The sequence below is a fragment of the Tripterygium wilfordii genome, chromosome 9, assembly GCF_013401445.1.
Source record: "Tripterygium wilfordii isolate XIE 37 chromosome 9, ASM1340144v1, whole genome shotgun sequence".
NCBI classification, from domain to species: domain Eukaryota; kingdom Viridiplantae; phylum Streptophyta; class Magnoliopsida; order Celastrales; family Celastraceae; genus Tripterygium; species Tripterygium wilfordii.
Genome location: NC_052240.1, coordinates 2,813,928 through 2,824,655, shown reverse-complemented (window position 1 = coordinate 2,824,655; position 10,728 = coordinate 2,813,928). Strand labels below are relative to the sequence as shown.

At 34.6% G+C, this 10,728-nt stretch overlaps 1 protein-coding gene across 3 annotated transcripts; it reads right to left on the bottom strand.

Moving 5' to 3' along the window:
- Nucleotides 1-5,334: 5,334 nt before the first annotated feature.
- On the bottom strand, nt 5,335-10,349 carry LOC120006626. 3 transcript variants are annotated; one of them, XR_005470052.1, is made up of 6 exons: nt 9,955-10,349; nt 9,641-9,738; nt 9,204-9,540; nt 7,582-7,778; nt 5,914-7,194; nt 5,335-5,823 (listed from the first exon to the last, which is right to left on the bottom strand). XR_005470052.1 is itself a non-coding variant. In XM_038856729.1 (3 exons), exons 1-3 carry the CDS (start codon nt 10,004-10,006, stop codon nt 9,316-9,318), a joined length of 375 nt encoding a protein of 124 aa, XP_038712657.1. In that variant the 5' UTR covers nt 10,007-10,325; the 3' UTR covers nt 9,068-9,315. The 3 variants fall into 3 exon arrangements, 1 of the variants encoding a protein (XP_038712657.1); XR_005470053.1 differs by having other exon boundaries at nt 5,335-5,820; nt 9,282-9,540; XM_038856729.1 differs by lacking the exons at nt 5,335-5,823; nt 5,914-7,194; nt 7,582-7,778 and having other exon boundaries at nt 9,068-9,540; nt 9,955-10,325.
- Nucleotides 10,350-10,728: the final 379 nt, after the last annotated feature.

Sequence of the window (10,728 nt, the reverse complement as noted above, 5' to 3'; positions counted from 1 at the left end):
AGCTAGCAAATATGCAGTTGTTTGGCTGATGTTAATTACATATAAACTAAGATAAATCTAATCCTATAAAATGCTTTGGTACAATTCTGATGCGGCATGAGCTCTGGTTCCTTCCACAGTTCTTGCTTTCCTTTTTGATTTCCTCGTACTTTGTCCTCGCTTGTCTCTACCCCCCTCTGCAATGCATTTTTGTTCATCTCTGTCTTCAACCTTGCTATGCCAGCCTTTATTTTCCTAATCAGTCTTTTATTCTACATTTTCCAAAAATTAATCACAGTACTAACATTAGGAACTTGATGTACATCAAAAGAGACTGCATTCATGCAGATAAGAAATTAAGTTTGTTATTAACTGCATCCTCTTCATATCGTTTTGGCCTTTTACAAACAATTATGGGACTTCTTTTGGACACATTTTCCTCCAATCTTATTCTAACAAGAACAGGGCGTGTAGCAGAGAGAGCAAAACTATGCGCGTATGCGATAAGAAGAGCTTCATGTTTTCACTGCTCACAAAGTCTGAATCACAATTTAGTTTTATACAATAATATATATTATGATTTCAAGACAAAAACATAATGCGTTTAAAGAGACGACGAGAAAAGGTGATACAGAACAGGGTACAACATAACAAACTTTTTAAGCAGGAAAACTTTGTTATGGAACTTTCCTGCAAACCAGTAGCAATCATTTGAAATCCAAGATGCACAAGGGATAATTCAAACTGAAAAACTCTGAGCTACAGCTGGTCACCAAGTTCCTTTCATATTCCACAGAACTACCCATTATAGAATTTAAAGGATGAAAAGTCTCTTATGGTGCCTATTCGGCCGTCCACTATATAAGACTCATTGGTTCTGAGGTGAACAAAACTTCCATGATCGTCTTGCCTGCAAAGCAGAGTCAATTTCTGTCACAAAACTGATAGAACTTGGGTAGCAACGGGTATTTAAGAAAGGAGCAAACTGACTACTTCTGACATTTCAGCAATATTTCATCCCTTGAATGAGATATAACCTTAAAGATCATTTGATGAAACAATTTTCATTAATTGACTTCAAATATACAAGAGATATATCGGCACGACTATTTGCACCGACAGTTTTTACTTTTTACACCCCTAGTCTATAAAGAGACAAAACATGATTTATTGTCAAGTACTCTGCAAAGCTGATGAGAGAGAGATGGTGATGATGAAAATAGTGACCTCGAAAGCGGCAAAAGTAGAGTAAATTATGGTAATTGCTAAATGCACACAAGTTTTACTAAGGGTGCGCGGGACCTGTTTTAATTTTATTACAGCAAGTCCCGCTGTAATACCCTTTATGGGTAGTAAAAAATTTTATTTTTATTTTTAAAAATCATAAATATATAGTATTTTTCATAACGAATCCAAATGTATATTTTTTGTTTGAAACAAAAATCAAATTCATCGTGATCAAAAACATCAAATATTTTGAGTTTATATCCGATGGACTAGAATTGTCGTTTCTTTTTCATGTTGAATTTGATTTTTGTTTTTAACAAAAAAATATATCGTTGCGATAAACACTACATATTTATAATTTTTAAAAATAAAAATAAAAATTTTTAATATTCAAAACAGGTATTACAGTGGGACCTGTGCAGGTCCCGAGTTTCCGTTTTACTAAGTACACACATTGATTTGACAATAAATTTTTCTTCCGTTTAGTGCGGGTATGTGTTGGGGTTTGTTCCCTTCTTCATCATCATTACCTTGATTGTCTGGAGAATTTGACTGGATGTGAAAAGACATTTGGGTCCATGGATTATGGCATACTGTCCCTTTCCATGAGTGGGGGCAGCAACGACTTTCTATTAATTATTTTTTGAATATACGTGAAGGCAAATTTTGGACAGAATGAATGAATGATGTCTTTGTTTTTTTTCTTTTTGAGAAATAAAAGTAAATTTGGCTATTAAGGTGTAAAAGCAAATTAATGATTAGTTAGAGAGAAAAAGATTGGGAAGTAATTTCTTCAATCCAAACAAGGATATCGTTCGCTTTCTTAAGTTCTTATCAGTAAAGTGAAAAGAAAATTATCACATATTTTTTAAAACCTTATCTGGGACATAAGTAAGGAATTAATTTCTTGGTTTTTTTAATATGTTCAAATTCCTCTAACACCACACTTCTTGTGTTAAGTGTTTGTTTCAATTCATAAAGAGACTTTATTAGTTTACACAATTTTATTTTGTTGCCATGGAATTACAAAGTCTTCAAAGGATAATCGATATGTATAACTTTTCTTATCTAGGTCACCATTTGAAAGGAAAACAATTTTAATTGTCAATTAAAAATTGCAACCACCACATCTTTATTTAAGTGAATTATTACATATATTGATGATATTGGAAAGTTGATCAATCTCAAAGATGGCTATATTAGGACCGCCATTAATACAGGTTGTGGGGTAGGTTCCTTCAGTCTTCAACTCTTCTTTTTTATTTTTTTTTAAATTTCTAATATTAATTATATGAGTAACTTTATTTTTCAGTTGCACGCATCAATTTTTTTTTCATGAGATCTTGTATTTTTTTAACAAAAAAGTAATGTGGGCCCCAGTTTTAATAATATATATTTAATAAAGTAATTAGTTTATGGAACAAATACACTTTAAATATAAAATTAAATTTAATATTTGTAAAAAATTAAAAATACACCTAAATATGATAAAAGGTCATATAATAAATAAAAATGTAATGACAAAAAATTTAATATTTTTAAAATTTTGATATTTAAAATTTATGTTTAAAATTAATCTAAAAATAAATAAATTTATTAGATTAATTTTATTAAGTAAAACACAATATTTATTTAATAAAAAGGGTTGTATTTAAAGTAATTTATTATAAAAGTACTTTTTTGGGAAACTAAAATCCATGTCAGGACACGATAATCAAAAACTATGTGTACTTAGTAAAACTTGTGTATATTTAGCATCATCGTAAATTATTTGTGTTTGATTTGATATTGATGTATCAATTATACTATTTGAGTCACATAATTTGGAGGCATATGGAGCCGAAATCCAGGTTTGATACATTCTTAAATCATGATATTCAAACTCAAATTATTTGTGTTTGGTTTGATACGTTATTAATATTTTAAGTAATCATTTTAATTTTAAAATTATTTATAATAAAAATTATCTTTATTATATTAAATTTAATAACAAAATTTAGTATAAAAATTATGAAATCTAATATTATAATATTTTAATTTATCAACATTTTCACTAGCATGAAAAAATCAATCTTTCCGCTCTACCAAATAGACACATAAAAAGGCTGCCCCAAACGTTGATCACAAATGGACTTGTTTCATTCAATCTCACTCTCATTAAATGGGGAGTGGAAAACACGCACCAAAACCTAAGCCAAATTAGGTCCCGTGAAACTACAAACGTTGTATACAAAATTCATCCACATTACATTATTGAAGGGTCTCCAAGACTAATTTTTAATCTTTTTAATATCATGATGTAAGATTACTGTTACAGCTATAATAAAGTAATATAATGATCACTTGAGTTTGAATGCCACGTCAACATTTTTGTCGGAGTCAACATCGGAAAGCTGACTCAGGATAAAAAGGATGTGCAAAACAATAGTTTGAGGATAGAAGGAAGGAAAAAAATAGTTTAAGGACATAATTGAAAAAAATATGATAGTCTAAGGACATATATAATATTTTAACCGAAATTTATGTGTGCACAAGTCTTACTACCAAAGTTTAGATCCATATTAAACGTCCCCACGAATCATGTAATAATAATTAAAATTATCTATGCCAATGACCAAGGCTTAGCACACAAATGGCTGTATCATGCCAGTCATGACTTTATGAATGAGACAAGAATGGATAGGATTTTGGACATAAAGGCAAAAATCAAAGGAAAATAAAGAGAGATTGCAAAAGCAGATTTTACCCAAAAAAAATAAAAAAATTGGTTGAATTTTGGCTAATAAGATAACATTAATGTTCAATAAATTCTATCATAATATAATATTTCATAAAATAAAATAAAATGGTCTAATCAAATTACCTAGACTAGGGGTGTGAATTTTACACTCTCATAGTCTCACTTCTCAAAAATCAAATTTTAAACATCAACGTTGCTATTTACCCCCCATATTGCTTTTTTCACCCTCCACAACATCCTCGTGACCACTGACACTTGTCCCACTATGACGTCTCGTGAAACTCAAAATCGTATCTATAGGTCTGACTGACACTCTCCCATTTGTCATCATGTCAATCCTTTTATACATATATATGTTTTAATGCACTCACTGATTTTCATTGGATTCACTAATAGGATGACTCTATGTCAAATATTTAACTAAAATACAGACAAATAATATTTCAATATTCAAACAAATGGGATTGGCTCAAATGGCTTAATTGACTTTGAGAAAGTTGAAAGCCGTGTGCTGGGCTTCAACTATCTTTGATTTTTAATTTTTGTATTTTTTTAATAGTATTATTGTATTTGGAGAAGTGTCACTGTCGAGATGAATTTTAGTCAGTCAGCGGGGCCCATCTCATGGAGAGGGATAAAATAGAATAAATATAAAATTGGGGACCACTTGTCTCTTTGATCACTCTTTCCTTCTCTTTCTTCCTTCCTTCCTCGGGATCTGATAGACAACAACTGGACAAAACTTTCTTTTACCAGTTGGGGTTCTTTGACTTCAATTCCCAAGGAACTCTTTTAAAACACTGAAGCCTCCCATCCCAAAAAAGGGAGGTGTCAGCAGTAATAATGGGAGTGCATATACCAACACCCGATATATATACACATCTGACAAGATGAAAGTCATGAGACAAGACTAGTACAAATGTCAGATAAAAAGCCGTTTGGGATACAGAAGCTTTATTTTGAAGTGTTGGGCTTGTCTTTCTTGATCTTTGAATTGGGCTGTTTGTTATGGGCTATGATTGACTTAACTTGGGCCTTTGAAACATATCTGCCTCTTTAAAAACCATAGGACGACTGAAACTGAAAGCCACAACCATTACAAGAATGCAATAAAAAAAAAATTATCAAGCAACCCAGAGATAGCTAGGAGGACTGTTGCAGTTATTGAAAAGATTAATCTAGAAGAAAAGAAGGTTAATATGTGTGTAATTGTATTATTACAATGCAAGACTAGAAATTGACCACATGTTAGTCATCATCATTATCATCGCCATCGAGCCTTTATCCCAAACGTTTTGGATTAATGTTCATAAATTTTGAAGAGTTTACACTGACAGTCATTCTCCTCATTTATCCAGGCTTGGGATAAGCTGTGTTACCAAGCAGGGTTCATTAACCACGTGTTTGTGAACTTATAAAATGTAACCTAGTCACATTCCCAAAACATCCATGGCAGGGATTCTGCCAATATAGGTCTACAATGTTAAATAGCAGAGACCATAATAGAAGAGTTCAACTCTCGTGTATTTTGTCATAAAAAAACTAAAACTCAATAACATAATTGTCCTGTCGGTTCATGGTTGAGAATTGAAGATACAACTTCAATTATGAGCAATTTTGGCAGAATCGCTCTCAACTCTTGTTTTCATGATTTGGACCATCAAATTTAAACAAACTCGAATACCACGACTCTATTGCGAAATGAGTTTTGTCTCCTTCCACAGTTGCTCGTGTTCCTTCTGATTCTCCTCGTACTTCTTCTGCACTTGCTTCTGTCCCTCCGAGATGCTCTTTTGCTCCACGCTGATCTCCACCATCTCCGACTTTAGTCGTGTCATGCCTTCCTTTATTTTCCTACTCCCTACTCTCTTATTCTGCTTTTGCCAAGAAAAACAAATGTCAATCGTCATGAACTGATGTTAGAAATCAATTATTACATCAAACTAAGAGACCAAGTTGGAACTTACCGATTGCCTTGTGTTGAGAAATCGCTTGGGCCTTTTGCAGACAATATTTCTGGGAGGGTTAATAGCACATTTGGTCACTAAAAGATTTTCCATGCAATATATTAGTAAAGAAAGTATTATAAAGGGGCCCACGATTTAAAAAATAATATTTAGGTATAAATAGTGGGGTCCGTCTGACAGTTTTTAAGAAAAGACAAAAGAAGTTTAATAATACGTGGGCCGCCGAAGACGTTAACCTGTTAGGTAAGGCGTTTGACGCCAACGGCACGCACAGCTGAACCGCTGACGCTGCCGCCTTACCAAACATGCACTATATTCCACCACTTGCAATCAGCACAAATGCACGCCATAAAAGACACAAATGCATAGGCTATGGTTTAGGAAAACAACAGTAATCAGCTTCTTCCATCACAATCAAAGAATGAAAGAAACATGAAATAATATTGCAAGCCAAAAAGACACAAACAAATATGCTATAATATTGCAAGCCAAAAAGACAAACAAACATGCTAGGGTTTGGGGAAACCAACAGTAGTCAGCTTCCTTCCACCACAAATCAAAGAAATAGGAAATTGCAAGCGAAAAAGTAACGAACACATGCATAGGCTATGGTTTAAAGGCAGTAGTCAGGCTCCACCATCACCGCCGCATAAGGCAAGCACCACGTAGTCCAAATAGAGTTGGATGTAAACGTTGTCCTCGATGGCCAGTTTGTTGTCCTGGAGCATTCGGGCTTGTTCTGATTCCATCTCTTCCAGCTTGGCTTTCATCTCTTTTAGCCGCTTCTTCATGCGGTCTGTTTTTTCTCTCTTCTTTGAAACCTTGGCTCTCATCTTCTCAAGTACTGTGGCCTTCATTTAGTTTTGATTGGGAGAAGAAATGAGAAGTTAAAAATGATAAGAAATCTAATGGCCAAATTCTCTATTTATAGAGCTTCATGTCGCAGGTCTGGTATGATAAGAAAGCTTTGGACACTTTTTGGCCTTTTTGTTTGGGTATGCTATGGTATGGTGGGTTTGATGGTTTGGATGCTTTGGTGACTTTTTGGCGCTTTTGAATAAACAGACAGGCAATTGCTGACGTACGTCTGAATGAGTCTCTTTGCACCGGCACCCCTGTTTGCCATCATTGACTCTCATCATGGATTGGTATTGCTTTTCGCCTTCCTTAAAAACAGTTAGCTTTGCAAGTGAGCTGTGGTTGAACAATGATCATGTTACATGTAAGGAATCGACCCATCCGTTAGGGCATGGATCCGATTCCCGCACCTTCTCCAAACCCCTGATTTAAAAAAATAAAATAAAATCTAGACTTCACGTTTTTGCTCTGTAAAAGTGCAAGGCACGTAGCAGGGAAAGCAAAACTATGTCATAAGCAGAACTTCACCTTTTTGCTCTGTAAATGAATTATCTTAGACTTTGAAGATGTAGAGCATATATATAGCCATTAGGTTCATAAGCACTGCACACTTAACTAAATCATGCAAGTTCAGAACTTAAAAGTAATGTAGGACAAATTTTTCAATGCCCACAAGGTCGGAGTCACAATTTCTTTATACAATAATATACAAGTAAATGAACTATATATTATGACCTTAAAACGAAAACATAATGCATTTATAGAGGGGGGGAAAAAAAACGTTACAGAGTAGTTTGTCATTGAAGTTACCTGCAGACCACGAGTTATCCTTTTAAATCCAAGATGCACAAGGCGCAATTCGAACCCAAGAACTCTGAGCTACTACTGGTCTTGAAGGTCCAGTCACATTCCACTGGACTAACCATTATGGAAGCTCAAAAGGATGGAGAATTTCTTATGCCGACTCATTCGTTCTTAGGTGGACAAAATTTTTATGCTTGTCTAGCCTGCAAAGAAAAGTCAATTTGTGTTGCAAAACTGATTTCACTAACAATAAACACTATGCTAAAAATAGCAAATTGCATTTACACACACACAAGGGGTTCAGATAAGCCTGCCTTAAAAATGAAATGTCAATAAAACATAATGCATTTACAGAGAGGACAGGAAAAGGTGTTACAGAGTACAACATAACAAACATATCAATTAAGAAATATTTTGTTATGGAAGATACCAGCAAAAAAGGAGTTATCCTTTTAAATCCAAGATGCACCAGGTGCAATTCGAACCCCAAAACTCTGAGCTACTACTGGTATTGAAGTTGTACTTACATTCCACCGGAATACCCATTATGGAAGTTAAAAAGGATTTGAGAATTTCTTATGGTGACTGTTCAGCAGTTCACCCTAAGATTCATTGGTTCTCAGACTGACAAAATTTCACTGCTTGTCCCATACTTCATACTTGAGTATAATCTATAAAGAACTGATCATGCAAAGGCATAAGCATTAATAAGAACTTACATAACATTTTTATTTGTAAATAGGCGTCTATGATCATGGATATGTAGAGTCAATTATAAGTACCATATAACTGAGAAATAAGCATCAACCATCATGAATATGTAGAGTCAATTATATTTACCACATAACTGATACAACCACTCCATCTTATTATTCCCACATCTGCAAATGAGTGATGTGTTACATAATATCCAACCTGATTGTCTCATACTTAAGTATAAAGAACTGATCATGCAAAGGCATCAGAATTAATAAGAACTTACATAGCATTTTCGATTTCGATATACAATTTCAGCATTGCTATATGCCTATATCCCAAATGCGTCTCAGAGATTTGGTGTATTTTAAGATAATTTGTTTTAATTCACCAATAAAAGACCTCTGCAATCATGTTCTGTGTAAATTTTTATGATATTTCCGAAATCTCATGGATTAGGGATGCGTATTGCATAACAGAAGCCTAATTCCACCTTGAGCAACAAGTCCAGCAGGAAATTGGCATAAGTTAGATGTCAGGCTTTAATGCAAATGCTGAGATTTAGCCAATACAAAAGTCTGCATTGTTAAACTATGGAAACCATAACAAAAGAGTTCCATTATCATGTTTGTTTTCACAAAAAAAGTGAAACATTGTTGATAAGAAGCAGAATAATTCTTATAAGTCATAATTGAGCATTGGTAACACAAGTTGTATGGAAATATAGGTGCTTGTCCACAGTGTTGATAAACTAATCAGTAAAATCATCAAATTAAATTGATAACACTGCAGAACATGTTGCTTGTAATTATATTCCACCACTTGCAATCAGCATACAAGTTATACGCTTTCATCTAGCTTCTTTTTTAGAACCTCTATCAGCCAATTCACAATAAAAGAAGTTGGAAATTGCAAGCCAAAAAGACACATACGCATAGTCTAGGGTTTGGGGAATCAACAGTAATAAGCTTCCTTCCATCACAATCAAAGCAATAAAGGAAATTGCGCACCAATATGCATGGGCTAGGGTTTAGGGGACAGTAATCAGCCTCCACCATTGCTGCCGCATAAGAAGGCAAGCAGCATGTAATCAACAGAGAGTTGGATGTCAACATTCTCCTCAATCGCCAACTTGTTCTGCTCAAGCATTCTGGCACATTGCGTCTCCATCTCTTCCACTTCAGCTTTCATTTTGTTCAGCCTCTTCTTCATGCGTTTCGTCTTTTCTCTTTTCTTTGACACCATTGCACTCAGCATCTCGACTGTAGCCTTTAATTTAGATTTGTTTGGGAGAAAAAAAATGAGAAACAGTTGAAAAAAGTGAAGAAAAAAGAAAAATAAATTGATTTGAAAATATAACGGCACATACCACAAGGCTCCTTCTCTTTGTCCTGCGACGCCGTAGCTCAGCGCCCTTGGCCTCTTTCTGTGTCATCACTGACATGACTGATCCCGTCGCGCGATTACCTGTTTAAAGACGTTTAGGAGAATCAGAGATTTGTCAATATCGCCAAAATTCGCAACTGATGAGTTCAATTAGGCATTCAAATTCATCAATTTTCAACGAATTTCGAGTATGAAAGAGGAAGAGAAGGAGACTTTATGTGCTAGAACAGAAATTAATTGGGTTAAAATTGAAGATGAGAGTAAACAGATATTGGAATGAAGAAAAGAAGTGAAGACCTTGAGTAATTTCTCTCTGTTGTTGGTTTTGTTGATCTTGAAGACATAGCATCTGGATCTATCTGCTTCCATATTTATAGCTTCAGAAGATGATAGCGGTCGGTACTTTTGCAGTCCGAAACGGCGGTAGCAAATCGAACGGAGGAGTTAGTGGGAAAGCGGAACCCTTCACCAATTCGCGCGAGTGGTAGACTCCTCTCTCTCTCTCCCCTGTCTGGCTGTCCCCTCCATTGGTGACTTTTGTCATTTACACAAGCGGGTAAATACAGATGACCGAACTTTCTATGATGTTTTGCAGCAGCACCACCGTTGATAGATCGATCTTCACCTTCCTTGTCCACCGTTGATCATCAAAACATGCGAATTTTTTTTTTTTTAGGTTAGTTAAGCATATGTGGATTGTGGAGTGGAAAAGGCCAAAATCAACTTTATTTTTATGTCCTATCCAATACGTGTAGCTAGTTAGCTACTCTTATATTCTTATATTTTTAAACTTGCAATACTACAAAACTAACACAAATTAGTAATTACTGGCCAAACAAAAAAAAGCATACACACGCAGGCCAAATAAATGTAGAACTGAAACACAAATTTTTGGCCATACAAAAAGACACACACGTGGGGTTTCCAAATAAAGAATTAGCTAGCAAATATGCAGTTGTTTAGCTGATGTTGATTGCATATAAACTACGATAAATCTAATCCTATACATTGATCTGGTACAACAATATGTAGTACAAACACCGCCCTTCACAACTGTTAGAGAAGTGAAAG

Excerpts from the sequence above, each read along its gene's own strand:
- LOC120006626 (XM_038856729.1), bottom strand. The coding sequence starts at position 10,006 with ATGCTATGTCTTCAAGATCAACAAAACCAACAACAGAGAGAAATTACT. Across the intron at positions 9,739-9,954 it reads ACAGAGAGAAATTACTCAAG|GTAATCGCGCGACGGGATCA; the intron begins GTCTTCACTTCT and ends GTCTTTAAACAG. Across the intron at positions 9,541-9,640 it reads CAAAGAGAAGGAGCCTTGTG|GCTACAGTCGAGATGCTGAG; the intron begins GTATGTGCCGTT and ends TCTAAATTAAAG.